At 42.5% G+C, this 19,292-nt stretch overlaps 1 protein-coding gene across 36 annotated transcripts in view; it reads right to left on the reverse strand.

Annotated features, from left to right (window-relative positions):
* Positions 1–19,292, reverse strand: part of FOXP1 (forkhead box P1) — a 624,214-nt gene that overhangs the window by 24,728 nt on the left and 580,194 nt on the right. For all 36 annotated transcript variants that reach the window (XM_084989002.1, XM_084988996.1, XM_084989016.1 and 33 more), the window contains 2 exons: positions 18,904–18,991; positions 5,507–5,590 (listed from right to left, as the gene is read on the reverse strand). In XM_084989002.1, coding sequence (XP_084845128.1) covers positions 5,507–5,590; positions 18,904–18,991 — 172 coding nt within the window. The remainder of the gene's footprint in view (positions 1–5,506; positions 5,591–18,903; positions 18,992–19,292) is intronic.

A 19,292-nucleotide genomic window follows, 5' to 3' on the forward strand; every position in this document is an offset into this window, starting at 1 on the left:
TTTTTTTTTTTAAATTTCTGTGCACTCTCAACCATCGCCTTTTCTCCCAGTTCAGTTACACACAGGGACTCTCCTGGAAAGCTGACCTATCCAATCGACTGGACCTGTATCAGCAGCCCGATATTTCTGCTGAGGCCCTTTGTGAACGACTGATCTTTAGTTTTTAAACAGTAACCTCTTCTCTCTCTCTCTTCTAAAGATGATGACTCACATTTTTTAAAAAAATCAACAAACCGCTGATGTAAACCCCGGACAGAAACAGACTTGTCGTCAGTATTCCCATAAGAACTCATTTTTATTTTTGTTTGTGCTCTTGCCTCACATTTTGAAAACAGATTCTGAGAACAAAAGGCAAACCTGAAACCCAAACACCAAGGGACCCAGCTGCTTAGTAGGGACTTTCAGGCTCACAGAACCCGTTTTTCTGCTGTTGGTCCTAACTGGCCTGAGCAGGTGAATTCTAGACATGAATCATTTGTGTTCAGAGACGGCCTTTCTGATGCTGGAGGAGTGTAAGCAGATGGGTAGGGGGAGGCTGGACCAGCACTGGCTGTGGGGTCCAGGTATTGCCTCAGTTCCCAGCACAGACGATGGCTGTCCCTGACGGTGGCCCTCAGGACGGGGGACTTCAGGAGAAAGTCCTGCTGCTTGCCAACCTGTCTATGATGGCCTCATGTTATCTCTTCACCTGACCAGACAGGCTGTACCAAGAAGCCTAAAGGACCAGCCAGCTTGTTAAGAGTTGAAAGACTCCCTTTTAGAGAGAGGGCATGGTGGGGGCGGGGGGTGGATGGACACTTTGTTTTCATAGTAGCTAAAACTATTTCCAAACAGTCCTAATTGCTACAGTTGGAGGAAAAGAGAATGCATAAAAGGGAAAAACCTAACACTGCTTTTCTCTTCAAGCAGCCCAGTTCCTGTGGTGTCTAACATGTCCATAAAGGATATACTACCTCCACTATAATGACTTGCCCACCAAATCTGAAGGAATGTGCTTTCTCAGAATTGGGACTTGCTCTTTGCTGGGCTAGGAATACCCTAAAACCAGGCATACATACCTCTGGTGTATTCAGGATTATAAAATACGATTTGCAGGGTTTTCCTGATGTTGTGACAGTGAAAAGTCTCTTTGAAAAATCCTTAACAACCGAATAAAGTATTAATACAGACATGCCTGTTGTTGTTGTTATTGTTTTATCTCCTGAGGGAGGCCCCCCTCCAAGCAAATATCTCAGGAGATTCTAGACACTGACCTCAAGCAATCCATTTGGGACTGACCTCGAGAAAATTACTGGTACTGAGTTTAGAACAAAAGAATATCGTTCTCATTGGGACAGTCTACAATCACCTGATTTTTTGCTTGTGCTTCTCTGAATAGGGAAAAAAAGAAGAATCCCTAAAAACGCCAAATACAACCCACTGGGCCGTTCTGAACATATGGCAAGAATGGCTTTGCCCACGGTACGTCCCCCATGGCTAGAATATTCAGCTGCTCTGGTAAACTTTTGCCTAGCCTTAATAAAATTAAAAGCTTATAAATATCAGAATCACAAATGAAAAGCTTATTTTAGCTGATGCTGTCCATTCCTTCCCTTCCTCCACACTGATCTCCATCACACACCTTTCTGGCCCACCTCCCTTCCTCGGAGACACACAGACATGCATACCTGCTCCTCCCCTGGGGCAAGAGTCATAAGGCTGACTGCTTTCCATTTCTTCCTATTCATCTTTTAGGTTTCATCTTAGATGTCCCTTGTTCTAGAAGTCTCCCTCAACCCCCCACCCATCTAGGGCAGTGGTCTACTCATCCATAGCACGGTTGATGCACGGAGAGCCTGGGAGTGTGTCTTTCTTGGTGTGTCCTGGGAGTCTCCACAAACACCTGGATGGCGGGGTGGGGGGGGGGGTGTCTCTCCTGTTTCACTATCCTATGTTTTTCCATAGCACATTCAGTAAATATTCACTGATGCAACAGTATGATTTTAAATCCAGGAATGACCTTTACACAAACAACGTGCAGTAGTACAGTTTGAGTCCTTGGTGTAATTATGAAAGGAGAAGGTTTTCTGGTTTAAGAGATTTGCAAGCCAACAGGAAGAGATACAGTTGGAGGTGTCTGCAGAACAGGAGGACCACCTGGAACCCCATTCAGTTCACCTACACGCTTCCCAGTGGAAGTCAGCTCAGATCCACATCTAAAAACTTGGGAATCTCCCAAGATGACTATACCCTCTAACTATCCAAATGTGACCAGTGAGTTCCACAACAGGATCCAGCGAACGCGTCTAGGGGCTGATGTAATAAGAACAATCCAAGAAGGTTCTGGCAGTTTCTTTGATGCAGTGAACTGGGAACTGGTTGGATGACTGGCCGCAACAAATGACACTTACCACCCAAATGGCATTTAGTGAACAGCAACGTTTACAGCAAAGCATTCTATCACTTAGTGACTAAGGATTTTAAAATAAACACTGAGTTCCTTTTAAACAGAAATGGAAAAAGAGAAAAAAAAAAAAAAAAAACTAACAAACTTCCTGGCAAGACTCTTGCATGAAAGTCCCCGTTGAGGGTTAGAACTGAATCTCAGGGACAGCTGCTTTCCAATCAACGAGTCTAGAAGAATACGCATTTGAACACACACCCTGCTTTCTCTTATTTCAGGTGGAATCAATTAATTACTGGCAAAAGGGAGTCTTTTGCACCTTAAAACTATCATCAGATAACTCTGTATCCCTAAATTTGAAAGAATTAAGGGTTTGCTCTATGTGTGTGCTCCCCTAATCAATCCCCCCCCCCCTTTTAGGGCAAGGAGATAAAAAAAAGTGTTCAAAAACACTACACGTCTACCTTTTATAATTAATTTCCCAAAGCCTCACCTATACATATTTTAATAATTCCTGATTTATAAGATGGTATCTATAATAAAATTTTCTATTTTCCAATAAATGAAAAGAAGGCAGGTTCTCTCTGGCAACAGAGTGTCACACAATATCTGCTTGTCAGGCACCAATTTTTACTTCTTACATGTAAGTTAAAGGATAAGGAATTTATAATGCTGCCTGTGAAGGGAACCACTTTTCATACACAAATGTGATCTTTTTTTTTTTTTCCCAAAGGGTAATACAACAGTACATTTACATAAACTAATCCAAACAATCTATGTATTTGACAATGGCAAACCTCACACAGACGGCCTATTGTTGGTTTACATCTTGGAGTTCTTTATATTGGCTTGTAGCACTGCTCTAGCTGTCAAAGGTTTGACTTGGACTCCAAATAAATGGTTATAGAAGTGCTGTGCAGCGATATTGGACTTCTTTGCAAAAGAAAACCTGCTGTGTATGAATTCAAAAGCTATTAATTTTTCAGTCAAAAATATTCGTGCCTATTTCTTTTAATAAAGAAATACTGTGCTGAGCTACTAAGAGATAATGTTGACTAGTGGTAGAGAATTTTCAATAGAGCAGTTAAAAATAAATTTAGTAGGAGGTCCCCTTCAAAGTTATAATTTTCTAGCATGTAAAACATTTTTTTAAAATACTAATCAAGACAAACCTTCCTGCCCTGTGCATTTCCCCCGGGATTGCTTTTCCTTGTTTATTGGCTGTTAACACGGGTCCTCATGGAGATTCCCAAGGGTCCTTTTGTGGCCCGTGGAGGCTTATGTAGATGGCACTCCCTGCCAACACTTGGGCCCCATCACTCACCGAGTGCCCCATGGGGTTTTGCAATTCCTTCTCCGCTTTTATCCCTCCTTCTTCCAAGGAGACCCATGATCCAAAATGAATCCATTTCCAAAGTGCTGAGTCCACACGTTATTCGAATCCTCAAACTTAATATCTAATCTAATATCATGGTTTTTAATCCATGGATGAAGGAAGAGATAATCTTATTTGCTCCCTTGCTGTTGGGTTTAAAGACACAAAGCCTTCATCCTGGGAAAAACCATTTCCCTAACAAACGCAAACTATCTGTAGACTTCCAGAGAGTCTGAAGGCAATCGGTTCCCTGAGCAACCAGTGATGCCCACTGGAGGACTCAGTGGAGTCACTGAAGGGTTTCAGCAAGTTGCTTCACTGGGTTCACATTATTTCCCAGATCCTCCTTAAAAGGAGGGGTTGATAGGAATAGCACAGACAGCACAGTTGAAGACTGATTCCACAATACTGAATGGACTTTCTCCCCCTTACTTTTAGGGAGCCTCCACATTTGGTCCTACAGCCATTTACTGCAAAACACATGGAAACTAAGGGCTCTTTCCTAGTAAAAATGGATGTGCAAAGTGTTTAATGATTTTATGTCCTATATCTCAGTAATGTGTTCTGTTTCAGACATTAATTTTGTCTGCCAACTGCATCTTGGCAGGCTACCATATTTGCTGGGTTAATAGTCTGACTCCGTTTTATTTCTATCACCATAAATCATACATATATGGGTGTATGTTTGCTTTATTTATAGAAAAAAATCAGTCAAAACAGATAAACCAATACTTTGCTATTACGCTGCATCATTGCATATTGATTAAAATTGCTGGTACTAACTATAGATTGTCAACGCTCAATTAATTTTCACACAGTGACTCCCAGCAAAATCAAATAAAGGCAGTGTACCCTTAAATTTTACAAATCTTAAAAATCAAGAAGCAAAGCGCTCTCTCCATTCTGAATAATCACTTGAAGCTACCAGGAGATCTTTAGAAATACAAGTATACGAGAAATAACAACTGTTAAAGCGATCAATTTACAACAAGGAATGAGGCCCAAGACAGGGTCTGGGGCTCAGATACCATCCTTCCACTTAGATATGAACTGTCTGTGGTTGGATGACACTCTTCAAGGTCAAGTACAAGAGAACAAGGCAAGAAATAAGAGATGCATGAAAGTGAAAGTGAAATGTAATGTCAGCGTACCACATTGGGTCTCCTTACGGTGAAGGAGTAATTTTCACTTCAAACTCTTCAGTAACCATTAGATGTTCTCCATAATTACAGCCTCTAACTATTCTGACAGTGTGTCTCCTCTTTCCTCCTCTGTTACAGTTAAGAGTGGACTATCCCTCACTCCTTTTCTCATACCCACTGGCTCTTGGCAAACCCAGGCTAACATGCCTTTCTCCTCTGCATTTCTGGTCTGATTGTCTTCTCTTTGTGTTTCCGCCATTGAGAAATCTTTCAGATTGTTTTTTGGTTTGGTTTGGTTTGGTTTGGTTTGTTTGATCCCTCCCAGTGAGCTCTCATAATACATTTTAGTACCTTGGTGTAACTTCAATCATCTGTCCCAAAGAAGAGCTGACCGTGGGGCCCCAGGGCTAAGGACTGTGCCCACATCCTCTCCCCCTGAATGCCCAGCACACTGCCCTCTTCATGAAAGGGAACCAGAACCAGATGGAACTTAAGCCTTTCCAAACTCAGAGCTGCCAGATGATGCAGTTCCCTTTCCTGTGCTTGGGGTGGGGCAGCAAAGAAGAAATACTATAGGCTTTTCCCCTAGTGTCCCTCAGTACTTACGGGCTGAGGGGCAGTTTTGGGCTCCGTAGACTTCACGTGTAGGTGGGTCATCATGGCTTGCAGGCGCTCTTTGTCTTTTGCAAGCTGGCAAGAAGAAAAGGCTCTGTTATTTCTCTGAAACCAGATGCATTACTCTTTTATCATCCCAAATGATACATATGCCGAATCATGCTAGCGCCCCCCGGCACATGACAAAATCTTCATCGTTGCTTAATCACTTTGAAATCTATTTGACCGCGGAGCCAAAATCCAAGTAACTGGAGGTGTCGGTGTGCGATTTCTCAACACAAGATGCATTAGCCTTTAACTGGGGAGTCCTAGACCTGCTGGCACCAAGGAGTCCCATGTTACACAGACAGCTAGAAGACATAACTGTGAATCATGCCTATTAACCAACCTGATTCATGAGGAAGCCAAAGGAAAATGAGCTAGGGAGCTAAAACTCGTAACTTCATCTGTTGTGGTTGTGGAAAAACTCCTAGACCCACAGATACACTTACGTAAAGTTAATTCCATCTTTCTTCACAGGTAGGCATAGATTAAGACTGGGCTGGCAAGCAATGTGAGCAGGGCAGGCAGAGGGCAACAAGGAGCGACAAGTTCCCATTTTCAAGTGAACGGAGAATAAGCTTACTCATTCACTGACTCAATATGTGAGTACCTACTATGTGCTAGTCTCATCTGAACAAAAACTTCAGTTTCCTCATTCTACAAGACATTCTCTTCTGAAGGCACACGTGTTTCTAAAGTGGATGTGCATAGTAGGCACTCAAATAGTACTTATTACATGCTGTTTTCTTTCTGCTTTCTTTGGACTGTTGCATACACAATGGTATCTCTGCTAGTTCAAAACAGGTGTGCATAGGGGACATGTAATAACTACATCTGTAAAAGAAAAAGGAAATACATCCCCAAAAGATGCAGGTACAGTTAAGAGAACAGCTGTTGAATTTTGGGAAAATGTAGACGAGATTAATAGGAAAGAGACAGAGGGAGAGAAGGAAGGAGAGGGAGAGATGGAAAAAAATATCTTAGTTCAGTACTTTTATAGGCTATTTTTCCAAAATAATGCCTTAGAACTGGGGAGGGGCTCATTTGGTCAATGTCACATAATTCATGCTGAACCTTTTAAATGTTGATTAATTTTTGTAAGTATAAAATTATTCCCCTCCTCCCCCAAATCAAATAAGACTCACATTTTAAAATAAAGGTGTCTTTTTCAAGAAGGGGGATGTTTCAGGAATTGGGGGAAGGCAAAGAAAAGGGAAAGGGTACAAAAACAAGAAAGAAAAAGCATTCCGTTTATCCTACTGGATGACTCAGTCTCCAGCCATATCACACTTGATTTTTTTTTTTTTTCTTTTTATTCCCTTGTGGTTCAGGGAGGAATAAATTAAGAAGAAAGAAAGAAAGAAAGAAAAAAAAAAAAAAAACCCTTACAGTCTTAGCATTTATCTCTCAACAAACAGGAAATGAAAATGATACCATATTAGGAGCCACTTTATGTTCTTCATACTGTGTTCTTTACTAAGTTATTGAACAGCCAAACTAAAAGATGCTCTGAAACACATAATGCTAAAGGAATTTAGTTTTCCAAAGTGGCTCAGGGAGAACAATTAAAATGTTAGCAATGGCATTTTTTCTACAGTTATTTGTTTTTTATGTAAGTGTTCTAAGTTTCTTGATGGTACAACTAAAACATTCTTAGGTTGAAAGAAAATGTTTTGTTTTAAAATTATCGTGGGGCAGAAGGAATGAAGGCCTCTATGTCGTCGTTTTGAAAAACAAGAAGTAGTCTGTGGGACTGAACACTACAAATTAAAGGATGAGAGGGGATATTTACTGAAGAGTCTGATGAATATTAATTGTGACTTAATGTGGGGGTAAACATTGTTGATGTAGCAATTACAAAGACCAAGGAGAAGCAAATTCAAATTCCCAGCATCAAAGGAAAGGAGAACCTCTACATTCCACCCAAACACCTACCAGGCTGACCTTTCCCTGGTCAAAGGTAGTTAAAGCACGTTACAAACACATACCTAGAATTTATATACACAGCCACATCCATAACCCTGGCAGTTTACATTAGGGAATTTCTTCTTCTTTTTCCATGAGAATATTACTTTGAATTCATCATCCATTTTGCAATTTATCCAGGTTCCTTATGTTGCCCTAACTTCAAGTCTATCACCCTACTTTGCGCTTTACTATAAAAGATGGGGAAGGTTACAGAAGGAGGCAAAAATCCAAGTTTTTGTTTATTAGTGCAAACTAGCATGTAATATATATTCTTGGAAGGATTTTGGATTGTTACCATCAATAACAGCTCTAATTCTACCACAAACTGTTTCAACAAGTGAAGAAAAAAAATCCGCCAAATTCACCTTTTGGCTTTTTTAATGCAAAATGGTGAAAAATTCACACCTATAGAAGCCACCTCCTCTCTTGATGCTCTGTCTTGTGTTTATAATGCTGACTGGCCCTTCAAAAAGCTTGCTGATTCTTTATTACTTTTCATGCTATCATTCCATGAGCTCACCATCCGTGGCAATTTTCACAGCATCCTTTTATTATTTTCTTATGGGAATACAACCATTTAATATTACCAAGTATATTCCAGCATTTCCTCATCAACTGAATGCCATGACAAGAAAAGAAAAGGAGGGTGACAAATTCAGGTCAAGGGTCAACTAAAAATGTGGTTGACAAATGGACACATCTTTTTATGCTGTGATATCAAAAGAGAGTAACTCCTTCAAAGATCTGCTGGCAGATAAAGGAGATGTACATGGCATGAAAGGAAAGACAACAGGCCACACATTAAGGGGAGCTGCTTGTGCAGTGTTTGTTTAAATTAGCAAGCTTGCACACCAATTCTGTACAGTGACAGCAGAACCAAAAACGGGTTAAAAAGGACGTGGGTAGCACAGCAGACTACGCTGGATTCAAATCCTGGCTCTGCAACTCTGAGCATATTATGTAAGCTTTTGAAGTATTTCTTTTCTCCTTCTAAATATGGAATAATAATCTCTGAACTTTGAAGGGTTGTTTTGAGGATTAAATAAATTCTTGCACATAACAAGCTTAGCACAGAGCCCAGTTGCTTCATGAACGTTCAGAGAAGAACTGGTTGTTTTGCTTTTTTTTTCTTAAGAGAAAGTTAAGTCAGTCTAGTCTATGTAGACCTTCCACTGGCTGAGTAGATGTCTGGAATCCGGATCAACATATGAGGGTTCAATGGAGTCTGCAGCTGAGCTAACGGGGTAGAGAATTTTGACATTCGAAAGAAGGGAACAGAAAGCGTAGGAAAGACGAAGCCCATTTCTTACGGATTTATTTCCTCATGGCTCACTGTCTTGGTCCCCTGTCCCAGGCAAATGCTTTTTCTCCCCTCGGCTGATATAGGTCATCCCCTCTTCTATTACCCATGGCCTCAAATGAGGTTTTAGAGAGTCCACGCTGGGAGAGACCATAACGGGGGTATTGCTCCAGCCTCGCTGATAACTGCCGAAGGCTAGGAGCCCCATTCAGCATCTTCAAAGATAAAGACTAAGGAGATTAAACTCATTCTTTTAGCAGAGAAAAGGGAACATGGTTTGGGGTTCATTTAACACAGTTATTTTATACGTTGTCAGGAGGACTAATCATTTTCAGCCCAATTGGGTGGTCCTCACTTGGGAGAAAAAAAACTTCTGAAATAAGAGAAGGATTTGGGGGGTAGAAAAACCACCAGTATTACTGACGACGGATAAGAAGAAGGAACCACACCACTCATGAGATTTCACAGAGGCCGAGACTCCTGTAGCTAAGTCAGGTCCTCCAGTCCTGGTGTCATGGTTTATAGTTGGGGAACCTGACACTCATGGGGTGAACTGACCAGAGGTCACAGAGCTAGGGAGGGGCAACAGCTAAGACTAGAATCCCTGGTGACACAATGCTGAGTCTGACTTTCCCACAAAGGTGTGACCCAGAACATCACCGGGAATCCTACCTGGGAACCCAGATCTTTGCCTTCCCTAGTGCCCCTGACACTGAAATCTGTATGCAGAACCTCCAAGGGGTTGAGGTGTTGGGGATGTCCTGGGTTAATGGGCACCCAGTTTATAAGGAGACGAGTCTAGACTATTCTCACACAATGATGATCCCCAGTTTAACTGACTGGGGTCTCACCTAAATTTGCTAAAAGCTCAATACTCCAGGAATAGGTCATTCCAGAAAGAGTGCAAGTGTCCAAGCTTAAGGAGGTATGTCTGGTAGATACTATGCCCTCTCATGAATGGCGCATGCCTTCTAACGGCTGTAGTGAGTTCCTGGGCAGTTTTGTATACAACGACGGCGCAAACAATAGAATGGGTCTCGTTACGCAGGTCTTTTAAGGGCATGTGGCAAAAAGAAGAAATATGAGGAAAAAAAAAAAAAAAAAAGGCAGTGATTGGAAGGAGAAAAAAATGAAATTCTTCTCCCAAACTGAGTATCTACTAAATAGTTCTTTTCCAGCCACACTATCAAAGGACGGTCCTTCACTGGCCTTCACAAGGCTGAGAATTTATACTAAAAGATCTCCCCAAAAGGCCAACCCCGGCTCTCAGGTGGGGTGCAACCTATGGCTCATTTCGCCCCCTCTGGAGACTTTTCTGACTTTTATTGTATTCTGTCCCCATCTTAACATTCCTCGCATGTTATTATTAAAGACTCTCTTGACATTTAAAGCAGACGCACACTAATACTCTGTCATAGTCTAGGAATTCTAATGCTCCCAGAGTGAAGCAGGATTTTAAATTATGAAAAATAAGTGTCTTGGTTTTCCAAAGGGGGTGGGATGTAGAAGTGAGACTGGCAGAGACCCTCCCTCTTTTCTCCTGCGGTGGCAACAGGAAGCTGTGATGCTATGAGGGCCTCCCTTTCCCCAGCTCACTCTGGGCTTATTCAGACAGTCACGAGGCTCTGGGAGGCCACTGCTGTGAGGAACAGTCCCCACTACTGCTTTGAATGGGGTTATAAAGGTCCAAAGGGGGACCCATTCCAGAGACCTATTTGTGCACGTCTGGGCAGTTGCTGTGATTACAAACAGCAACGCTAATGGTAGAATAATCACACATCAAGTTCCTACAGTCGTTGATCTGGGTTAGGCTTAATGTCTCCCTCGGCTCTTGCAACTGCAACTTGTGCATATTTCTTCCTGCTGACATTTTCTGAGAGCTTCCAGTTCCTGGGGTCGAGGAACTGGGAAAACTTGGGAGTGATCCTGATGTTGCTGAGCTCCAACCCGGCCCCACCAGCCAAGTTCCAACACCCTTGATCTGCCACGTCTGGGTCTACTGCAGGAAAACGCATGGGGCTGGAGCCAGCAAAACCTGCCTCCCCGAAATGTCTCTATGGCATTCAGATTGTACTTCAAGCCGAAAACACTCAAGGCCCCAAAGACTTCAAAACTTTGACCTTCCCCCTAACTGCCCTAAAACATTCAGAGGGCCTGCTGGAACAGAGCTATCACCAGCGGTATCTGCAGAGAATAGGGGCTGAGCGTGGGGGGTGGGAGGCTTGGCCGGGCCCAGAGAGCAGAGTCCACTCTGGGGCCCATTGTCTCGGCCTGGCCCAGCAAACATTTATTGACCAAACATTTGCTTTTCCATCTCCTTGTGAAGTGCCTCCCTCCCTTCAGAAGTCCCAAACCACTACTCCCAACATCCTCCTGTGTCTTTAGCTAAAGATGGTATGTATTTAAGGTGAGAGTTGGGGCCGTCTTGTTAAGTTACTTGGTTTTCCTGGGTCTCTCCTGTGTATACACGTTGCTGAACCATTGTTTTTCTCCAGTTCATCTGCCTCAGGTTAGTTTAATTCTGAGACCCACTAAAAGAACCCAGAAAAAAAGAGGAAACTCTACCTACCCCCACCCCCAGCCATAGCAGGACTCTCAGGAGCCCTGGGTAAGAAGCCACACAGCAACACTGAGCAAGGAAGTGGGTGGGGGCTTACAGAGGCTAGGTCAAGCTCCCAGGGGTTGCTCATCATTTTGCCACTAGCTTTGAACATGTTAATGTTAATTCTATCTTCTATGCCTCAGTTTCCTCATCTGTATGTGAGAAGGGAGGCAACTGCTTCTCTTGATTCTCAGAGGACAATCATTGTTAATATCACCCCCCCATTTAGTAATACTGCCTCCAGGAGTTCCCGTGGTGGCACAGCGGAAACAAATCTGACTAGAAACCATGAGGTTGCAGGTTCGATCCCTGGCCTCACTCAGTGGGTTAAGGAACTGGCATTGCTGTGAGCTGTGGTGTAGGTCGCAGATGCAGCTCAGATCCTATGTTGCTGTGGCTGTGGCGTAGGCTGGCAGCTGTACCTGCGATTTGACCCCTAGCCTTGGAAACTCTGTATGCTGCAGGTGCAGCCCTAAAAAGCAAATAAATAAATATAGTTATACCATCTCCAAGGACAAGAAGAAATATTACACTGAACATGCTCATTAAGTGTAAGATACATATTAAGTTCCAAATGTTAGAGTCTTCCTTTAAAAAGTAACTCTTAGGATGGAGGAAATCAAATTCCCACAGAGAGGAGGGGAGGAGTCAATGAAACTGAGGCTGAATGCACTGGGATGGTGTCTTGGCAATACAGTAGCTCAATAAATACCCTTTCCAAGGGTTTTTGAGTTCCTTTGTGAAACCCTGACAAGAGAATAGGAGCAATCCACAGACCTCTTCTATAGCCACTGGACTCAAATGAATCATGAGGCTGACCAACTCACCCCAGTTTGCCCAGGACTCCTCCTGGTTTTGAAACTGAAACTCCTAAGTCCCAGGGATCCCTGAGGCCCAGGTAAGCCGAGTGATGGCTGGTCACCATCCCATCCTATTGAACAGACAGATGAACTTTAAAAGAACACAATAAGCTTCCACTATCCTTCTCTACCCTAGGCATATCCTCAAGTGGCTCCCTTGGCCTGGGATGTCCTTGCTGGAGCGCTTTCCCCTGACACCTCTGCAAGGACCATCCACCCTAAACTGCCTAGTGCAGTTAAAGACCTGCTAGTCTTACGCTCCCCACTAGGTTACACGTACAGGAAGGAAGAAGCTGCCTTATGTATCTATATCCAGAGTTTGGAATACACCAGGTGCTTGATAAGTCATGACTAAACGGAATCAAATTACTAATGAATAAAAGGTATCCTCCCCTCCATCCCCACCTCCTGCCTGGGGCCAGGCAGATAAGCCCATTAGTTTGGTGCCTTCACGATTCCCTTTGAAGGGTCTAGAGGCTGAGGGGCTGTAGGAAGCCTGTCCCTAGCCCTTTTCCCCTGACATAGACTGAGCCTCGGAAGATGAACATGCCAAATCATCAAGGGCCCTTTTTTCTTTCATTCAAATCCCATCTTCAGACATTTGAGAGGATGAGCTGACTACTGAACAAGGTTGCACAGTCACAGAACAGATGAAAACCCAAATATGTTGGCTAGGGGTTTGGGATGGAAATGCTACAAAATTGGGTTGTGTTGCTTGTTTTACAACTACAAATGTAATAGAATTGAGTTTTTTAAAAAAAAAAAAAAAAACAATATATGTGTGCAGAAAACTGTATCTAAACCACAAACATCTCAGCTTTCTAAGACAGGTAATCCACCAGAAGACTTTTTTTCTTACTTGCTACCCTGGGTGTTCTTCCATTTTTCCAAAAGGGAATTCTGACCCAGCCCGAGACAGCTTTCGTGCAGTCTCATCCACAGCTTAACGGCTGAGAGAAGTCATTAGCATCTCCCATCTGAGTGAACCCAGATCACTGAATTGATATGAATTGAAATCTGGTAGACAGTAGGGGCTCAACTCTCAAGGAAGCTTCATGTACTTCCTTACAGTCCTGGATGTGGCACTGGGGGGTGGGCATTCCTCACCCTGAACATGTTTCCAGTTCCTGTGCCTCTGCCCCTCTGTCCTGTGGGGGAGGGAGTGGAAACTCATGACCCACATAAAATCATGCAAACTGACCGTGGGAATTTCCCCCTCCCCCCCAGTTCTAACTCATTTCCATGAGGGCATATCAGCAGGAAGAATCTGTCAAGAGGGCACATCTAACAGATGAAATCTTAAAATACATTCCCTGACCTCAAAAAGGACATTCCCTGTCATTGACTCAAATGATTTCTACGGTGTCCATCTCTCTTCATGTTAAGCGCCTCAGTGTAGCGTGTAGGATCTCCTATCATTTCTTGGAGTTTATAATGTGCTTCCTCTCAGTAATAGTTGGGATTAATCCCTATCTAGTCCATTGATAAAGGTCTAAAAATGACAACTGCCTTTGTAATAAGGAAATGCAGTTAGAAATATTCAAAAAGGCTCCAAATTCTCACCACTAAGACGTCCTTCCTTCCTTTCTCTCCCTCTCTTTCTTGCCTTTTGTCTTTTTATGGGGGGTGGGGTGGCTGCACCAGCAACATATGGAGGCTCCCAGGCTAGGGGTCAAATCGGAGCCACAGCTGCCGGCCTACACCACAGCAACAGTAACGCAGGATCCGAGTGGCATCTTTGACCTACACCACAGTTCGTGGCAACGCCAGGGATTGAACCTACATCCTCATGGATGCTAGTCAGATTCGTTTCCGCTAAGCCTTGAAGGGAACTCCTAAGATGTCTTTTCGACCACCTCCCTTTCTCTCAGTGAGACCAGCAACAGGGTGTAACATGAGAACTGAATTAACCAACCTTTTTTTGTCAACAAGGTCTATCTTAGGAGTCTACTGCTAAGAAAATGTGCATTATATATTTTGATATCTTCCAACAAAAATAAAAATACAGATGCATCTCACCCACAGTACTGAACAGACGGTCAGCAGACTCCATGACCCATCCTCCTGATTTCTGCCTGGATGCTTGAACTCTGTGGTTAGAATCTTAAAGGCTTTTCCATTGTACAGATAGCACCACAAAGGGAAAACATCTCTAGCCACTAGCCAAGGCTAAAAAATGGTGATTTAAAAAAAATTGCATCTAATTCATTAGGGAGGTTGGTCTGTAGGTAAGAAATACAAGGCCCTTGTGTTTGGGGGTCAGAGTTGAGGTTTCTGGGGTTTAGATGTGGGGCTGGAAAGTTACACGGGACAGCACTCAAATGCTTTCCCTGGCTTTGGTCACGTCTGGTGCCGACTCTGCCCCCCCCCCCCAATTCTCCCGTGGAATCCTTTCATAAACGATTCTCCAGGGTAGACATAATGAATCTCTGTTGATCTCTATTATAAGATCCAATTTGAGCTTACTGAGTTTGTTTTTACAATGGGGGCACACGTGTGACCTCTCTCCCAGACGTAAACACTAGGGGCCTAAGTACTGCTTTGCAGAGAAAGTCTGGGTGGTAGGCGGGCTTTCTCCTCCTTCTCTCACAGAGTGATCACCCTCTGGAAATATGCTCCAGCCCTGATTGCTCTTTCCTGTAGTGCAAACTGGTGCAAACTTTTTTTCAAATTCAAGTTAATAAACTGTAATTGTGCAATATGCCTTTGAGATACTTGGAGGTTCAGGTGTTTCCTGGACCCAGAAATGGCTCCACTGAGGGAAACAGGAGTAGCCCCTGGGTCAATCCTATATAAGGTATCCCCTCATCTATCAGTCTGCTATTGATGGAGTGGGTGGAAGGGCGACGCCAACAGGAAACAAGACAGAAAGACTGCTGAAATGCAAGAACACCTTTTCCATGTATTCCCGCTGATGCGTGGATGTGGGTTCCTCGACACTTCAGGCAAGGGCATCATGACTCTGTTAAGTCATTCAAAAAGTACATTTCCAGACAGGGGTATATGAAATGGCAAATGTGGCAGCACAAACTTGGAAATGCTGAACATCAGAGAAACAGGAAACCTCACATGAGTATAACTGTACCCCGCCCAAATATGCCAGGTCTGCATCTGAGCCTTTTTTTGAGGGCCTCTTTAGTTTTATTTTTAAAGTATCCTAGGATAATTTTGAAGGATTTAGGGCTATTCTGAATAATTCATTTAATAGTATTTTTCTCTTCCTCATAAATTCCCACTCTGATTTTTTTTAAAATCGTATTTTATTTTATTGGCCATGGTGTACAAGGACTTGATGTGGGATCTTAGATCCCAGACCAGGGATTGAACCTAGGCCTCAGTGGTGAAAGTGCTGAATCCTAACCACTAGACTACCAACAAATGTCCCTCTTCATCGAATCCTTGATAAGGGCTTCTCTTAACTCTTAGGCCACAAGGTCTTCAAAGACTAAAAACTGTTGACATTTTCTTGTACATTTCCTCTGATTAAATAATAACTAATTGGTAAAATTTGTTTTGCTTTAGTCCTGAGCTAGTATGGAAAGTCCCTTTTGAGCATGTATGTTTCTGGTGTTTTCAAGAGCCCCAGTGAAGAGCATTACCCACTGGAGAGGTATTTATTTATTTATACTCTATTTTTCTTCTAGAATATAAGAACCAGGAAGGCATCCCCATCCATTTCCCTCACTCTTAGATACCTCGGTGGCTCCAACAAAGTTCTTGCTATGTTTTTGGCTCTGGGCAATGTTTGCTACATCAAGAGTAGATAAAATGGATGGATGAATGAGTATGACTCAGCCAGCTTTCCATGACCCCCAATATTGCCAAGTACTTGCATGTGAAGCGGCCATTGGGGGAAGCTGACCAATGTGATATCTAGGCTGTTTTTTGGTGCAGAAGGAAAAAGAAGGAGTGAGCAGACCTCAAGGAGCCAGGAATTTAGGGAAACAAGTTGCTAATAACGTGATGCAAATTGTTCTCCTCTGATCCTCTAAACCAAGGATTGCTGAGGAAACTTCTTCTGTGAGGGGTAGCCAGATAGTAAATATTTTTCAGCCTTTCAGGCCATGGCCACTCCCTTGCAATTACTCAGATTTTCTGTTAGAACAAAAGCAGCCACAGATAACATGTCCAATGAATGGGCATGGACGTGTTCCAACACAACCTTGTACACAGATGCTGAAAATTGAATTTCATACAGTTTATTCTTCTGCTGATTCCTACCTCCCCCACCCCAACTATTCAAAATGTAAAAACCCTTCTCAGCTTACAGGATTCGGCCCAGGGTCTGTAGTTTTCCAACCCCTGCTCTTGACAAGCACCAGGTCATTCTAACAACTATATCAAACTTGGAAGAAATTGAATTCTTCAGACTTAGCTCTCCTTTCTTCCATTAACGCAGACTCACTAGCAAAATTACTATTAGAAACACTGCAGGTAACTACCACATAGAAACTTCCGGTCAGATGAGTTCCTCTGATTCCTATCAAAAGTTGAAAAGCCTGCTTAGGTTTGACGTAGGGCTGGAGGATGAAGGGAAACCTATGAATAAATGAAATCCACAAATAATCAAAGAATCATCCTATGGGCGTGCACCATTCCCAGGCCACATTCACCAAAACACAACATTCAAATTGCCAGGAGAGAGTCATCCGCCTTACTGGGAGTCTAACTTCTTTCCTTCTGCTTGCTTCTCGTAGACAGTGAGGAATAATGAATAAAACAGATAATCAGTTCCTGAGTAATTAGCAATGGCCCCACACTCAAATCTGCAGACTGGAATACCATCCCAGGTGAGCCATGACAGCTCTGGTAAACAATTTACTCTAGCTGATCATTAATAATTTAATTTTATCAATTAAATAAAAAAAATGCAGGAACTTGTATCACTTTTATCAACACCACCACTGAGACATATAAATGCAGAGAGCAAAAGCCATGCAGCTTGTGCTGTTAAATCCGATTCTTCAAAGCCTTACCAGGCTTCAATCACAAGTGAACTCTAGGGGGTGAGACAAATACACTCCTTATTTCCTTCCCAATACACATGCTAATTTTAAACCTGTAAATTTAAATTAAACATGCTAAATTTAAACGTGCTAAATTTAAACAAGACTTATGTAAGAATTTGAGGATTTCATGATGGGCCCTTGGCCTATATATATACCCCACTGCCCTAATAAGTTCATATCTGTAGTCTGAATGGAAAAATATTAACTACTTAAAGAAAATAACTCTGGAAATACTCTCACTTAAAAGAAGGTCATTTGTCATATAAGATGATAACTCATTTTTAAAAATCCTTTCTATCCTGGAAAGTCACAACAAAAAGTTTAAGTGTGTTTTGGCTGATTTTTCTCTGCAACTATTTGAAGCTGTAAATGACTTAACTCAGTAAAATTCCAAATGTAATTATCTTCTGTACTTAGCCTAGGGCTCTCCATATATCTCGGCATTGCTGTCTTGCATACAAAATAGGCTTTTCGATGGCTGGTAACAATATAATGTACAACATTGTTTTAATTTCCCCTAGTCGGCTAACCTCTTGCCTACACGAAACCAGCCAGAGGAAGAAGCCACAGTGAGTCATCAGGCACTCAAAAGCATTTTGGAACTCGGCTGCATAAATGGGGTTTGTAGGGTCAGGCTTCTGCAATTGTACATTTTAATAATCTCCATTTCTGACCCAATTTTTACTTTTAGAAAGTAATTCACTATTAATTATACCAAGGAAGGAATTACTGTTAAAATATGGTGGCTCATCAACAAGTTACATCAGGAGGTGGAACCCATCTTTAAAATGTGCCCCTATCCCTCACAACTGTGATCCACAGGAAAATTTGCAGAAGTTAATTTTCTGGAGTCATAAAACACAATCTCAATGGCCTAGTGGATTTCCAAATTCAAGATTATCTCCCCATGTATATATGATATAAACATGATATATATACATACACACACACACACACACACACACACATACACCTGAATCCTGAATATGTGCTTGTATGTATGCATGGGCGTGTGTGCATATTTAAAATGGGTGCAATGAACTCTCAATTGTTCTTAGTGATGGAGGGACCAGGGGACAATGAAGCATGATGCATAAATCCACACACAGTTTCTATTTTAACTCTGGAGAACAGGGCTTGCACATGTTCCACGCTCGTGCACGCGTGTGCTCTCTCAAATTCCATTCATTCGCTCCCCATCTCTCTTGCCAGCTTGTCTTCCTCATTTTGGACGGATAACATTAGCTATAGAAGGGGCTTAAACCCAACAACAGATAACCAGAGAAGGTAAAAGGAGAAGAGAGAAGGGAGGTAAAGTGAGAGAGAGATGGAAGAGCTAAAAAGCAGTGGTGACTGAGGGTCGGCAGTGTATACACAGAGGCACAGAACTTTGAAACATCTGAGGGGCAGTGCCCAAGAATGAACTGAAGCTGAACCTTCCCAGAGAATAAAATAAAGAAAATGAAATAATAAAACAAAATAAAGGACAACGACAGGTTTGGAACCTTCCATTCAATAATGAGTACACAGGAACTCATTACAGAACACTACAGAAATTTGGAAGTGGAGGAATACTGAGGTAATATCAAAAATAAATGTGGTTTTACCTGGAGCTCTAACTGCTGTACAACCTGCATTTGTACTCTACATTGGGCTGTACTTCTATCGTCCAGCGCATGCTCACTGTTGAGATGTCTGCAACAATACATAGAAAATCATTAAGTGAAATGGAGAAACAAAAAGGAAAATATAAGTTACCAGGATGTTCATGCATCGACTAGGCAGTGGGTCTAGTTCACAGTGGATCACAGGCTTGTGGATGGCCAGCCTTTCTCCGTCCCCACCAATGAACGCTGTCATGACATATAATTGAGTACACTGTTACCACCCAAATAAAAGGCTGCCAGGGAGAAGTTCTGCAGGGCAGCTGGGGATCACCGTTTACACGTAAATAAGAACATTAAAGAAATGAAGTCGAGGCTGGCATTCAAGACCA

The sequence above is a fragment of the Sus scrofa genome, chromosome 13 (assembly GCF_054392235.1).
Source record: "Sus scrofa isolate SSC_HxYL_T2T_F1_AM1 chromosome 13, Sscrofa_HxYL_maternal_Yorkshire_Landrace_v2.0, whole genome shotgun sequence".
Classification (NCBI taxonomy): Eukaryota; Metazoa; Chordata; class Mammalia; order Artiodactyla; family Suidae; genus Sus; species Sus scrofa.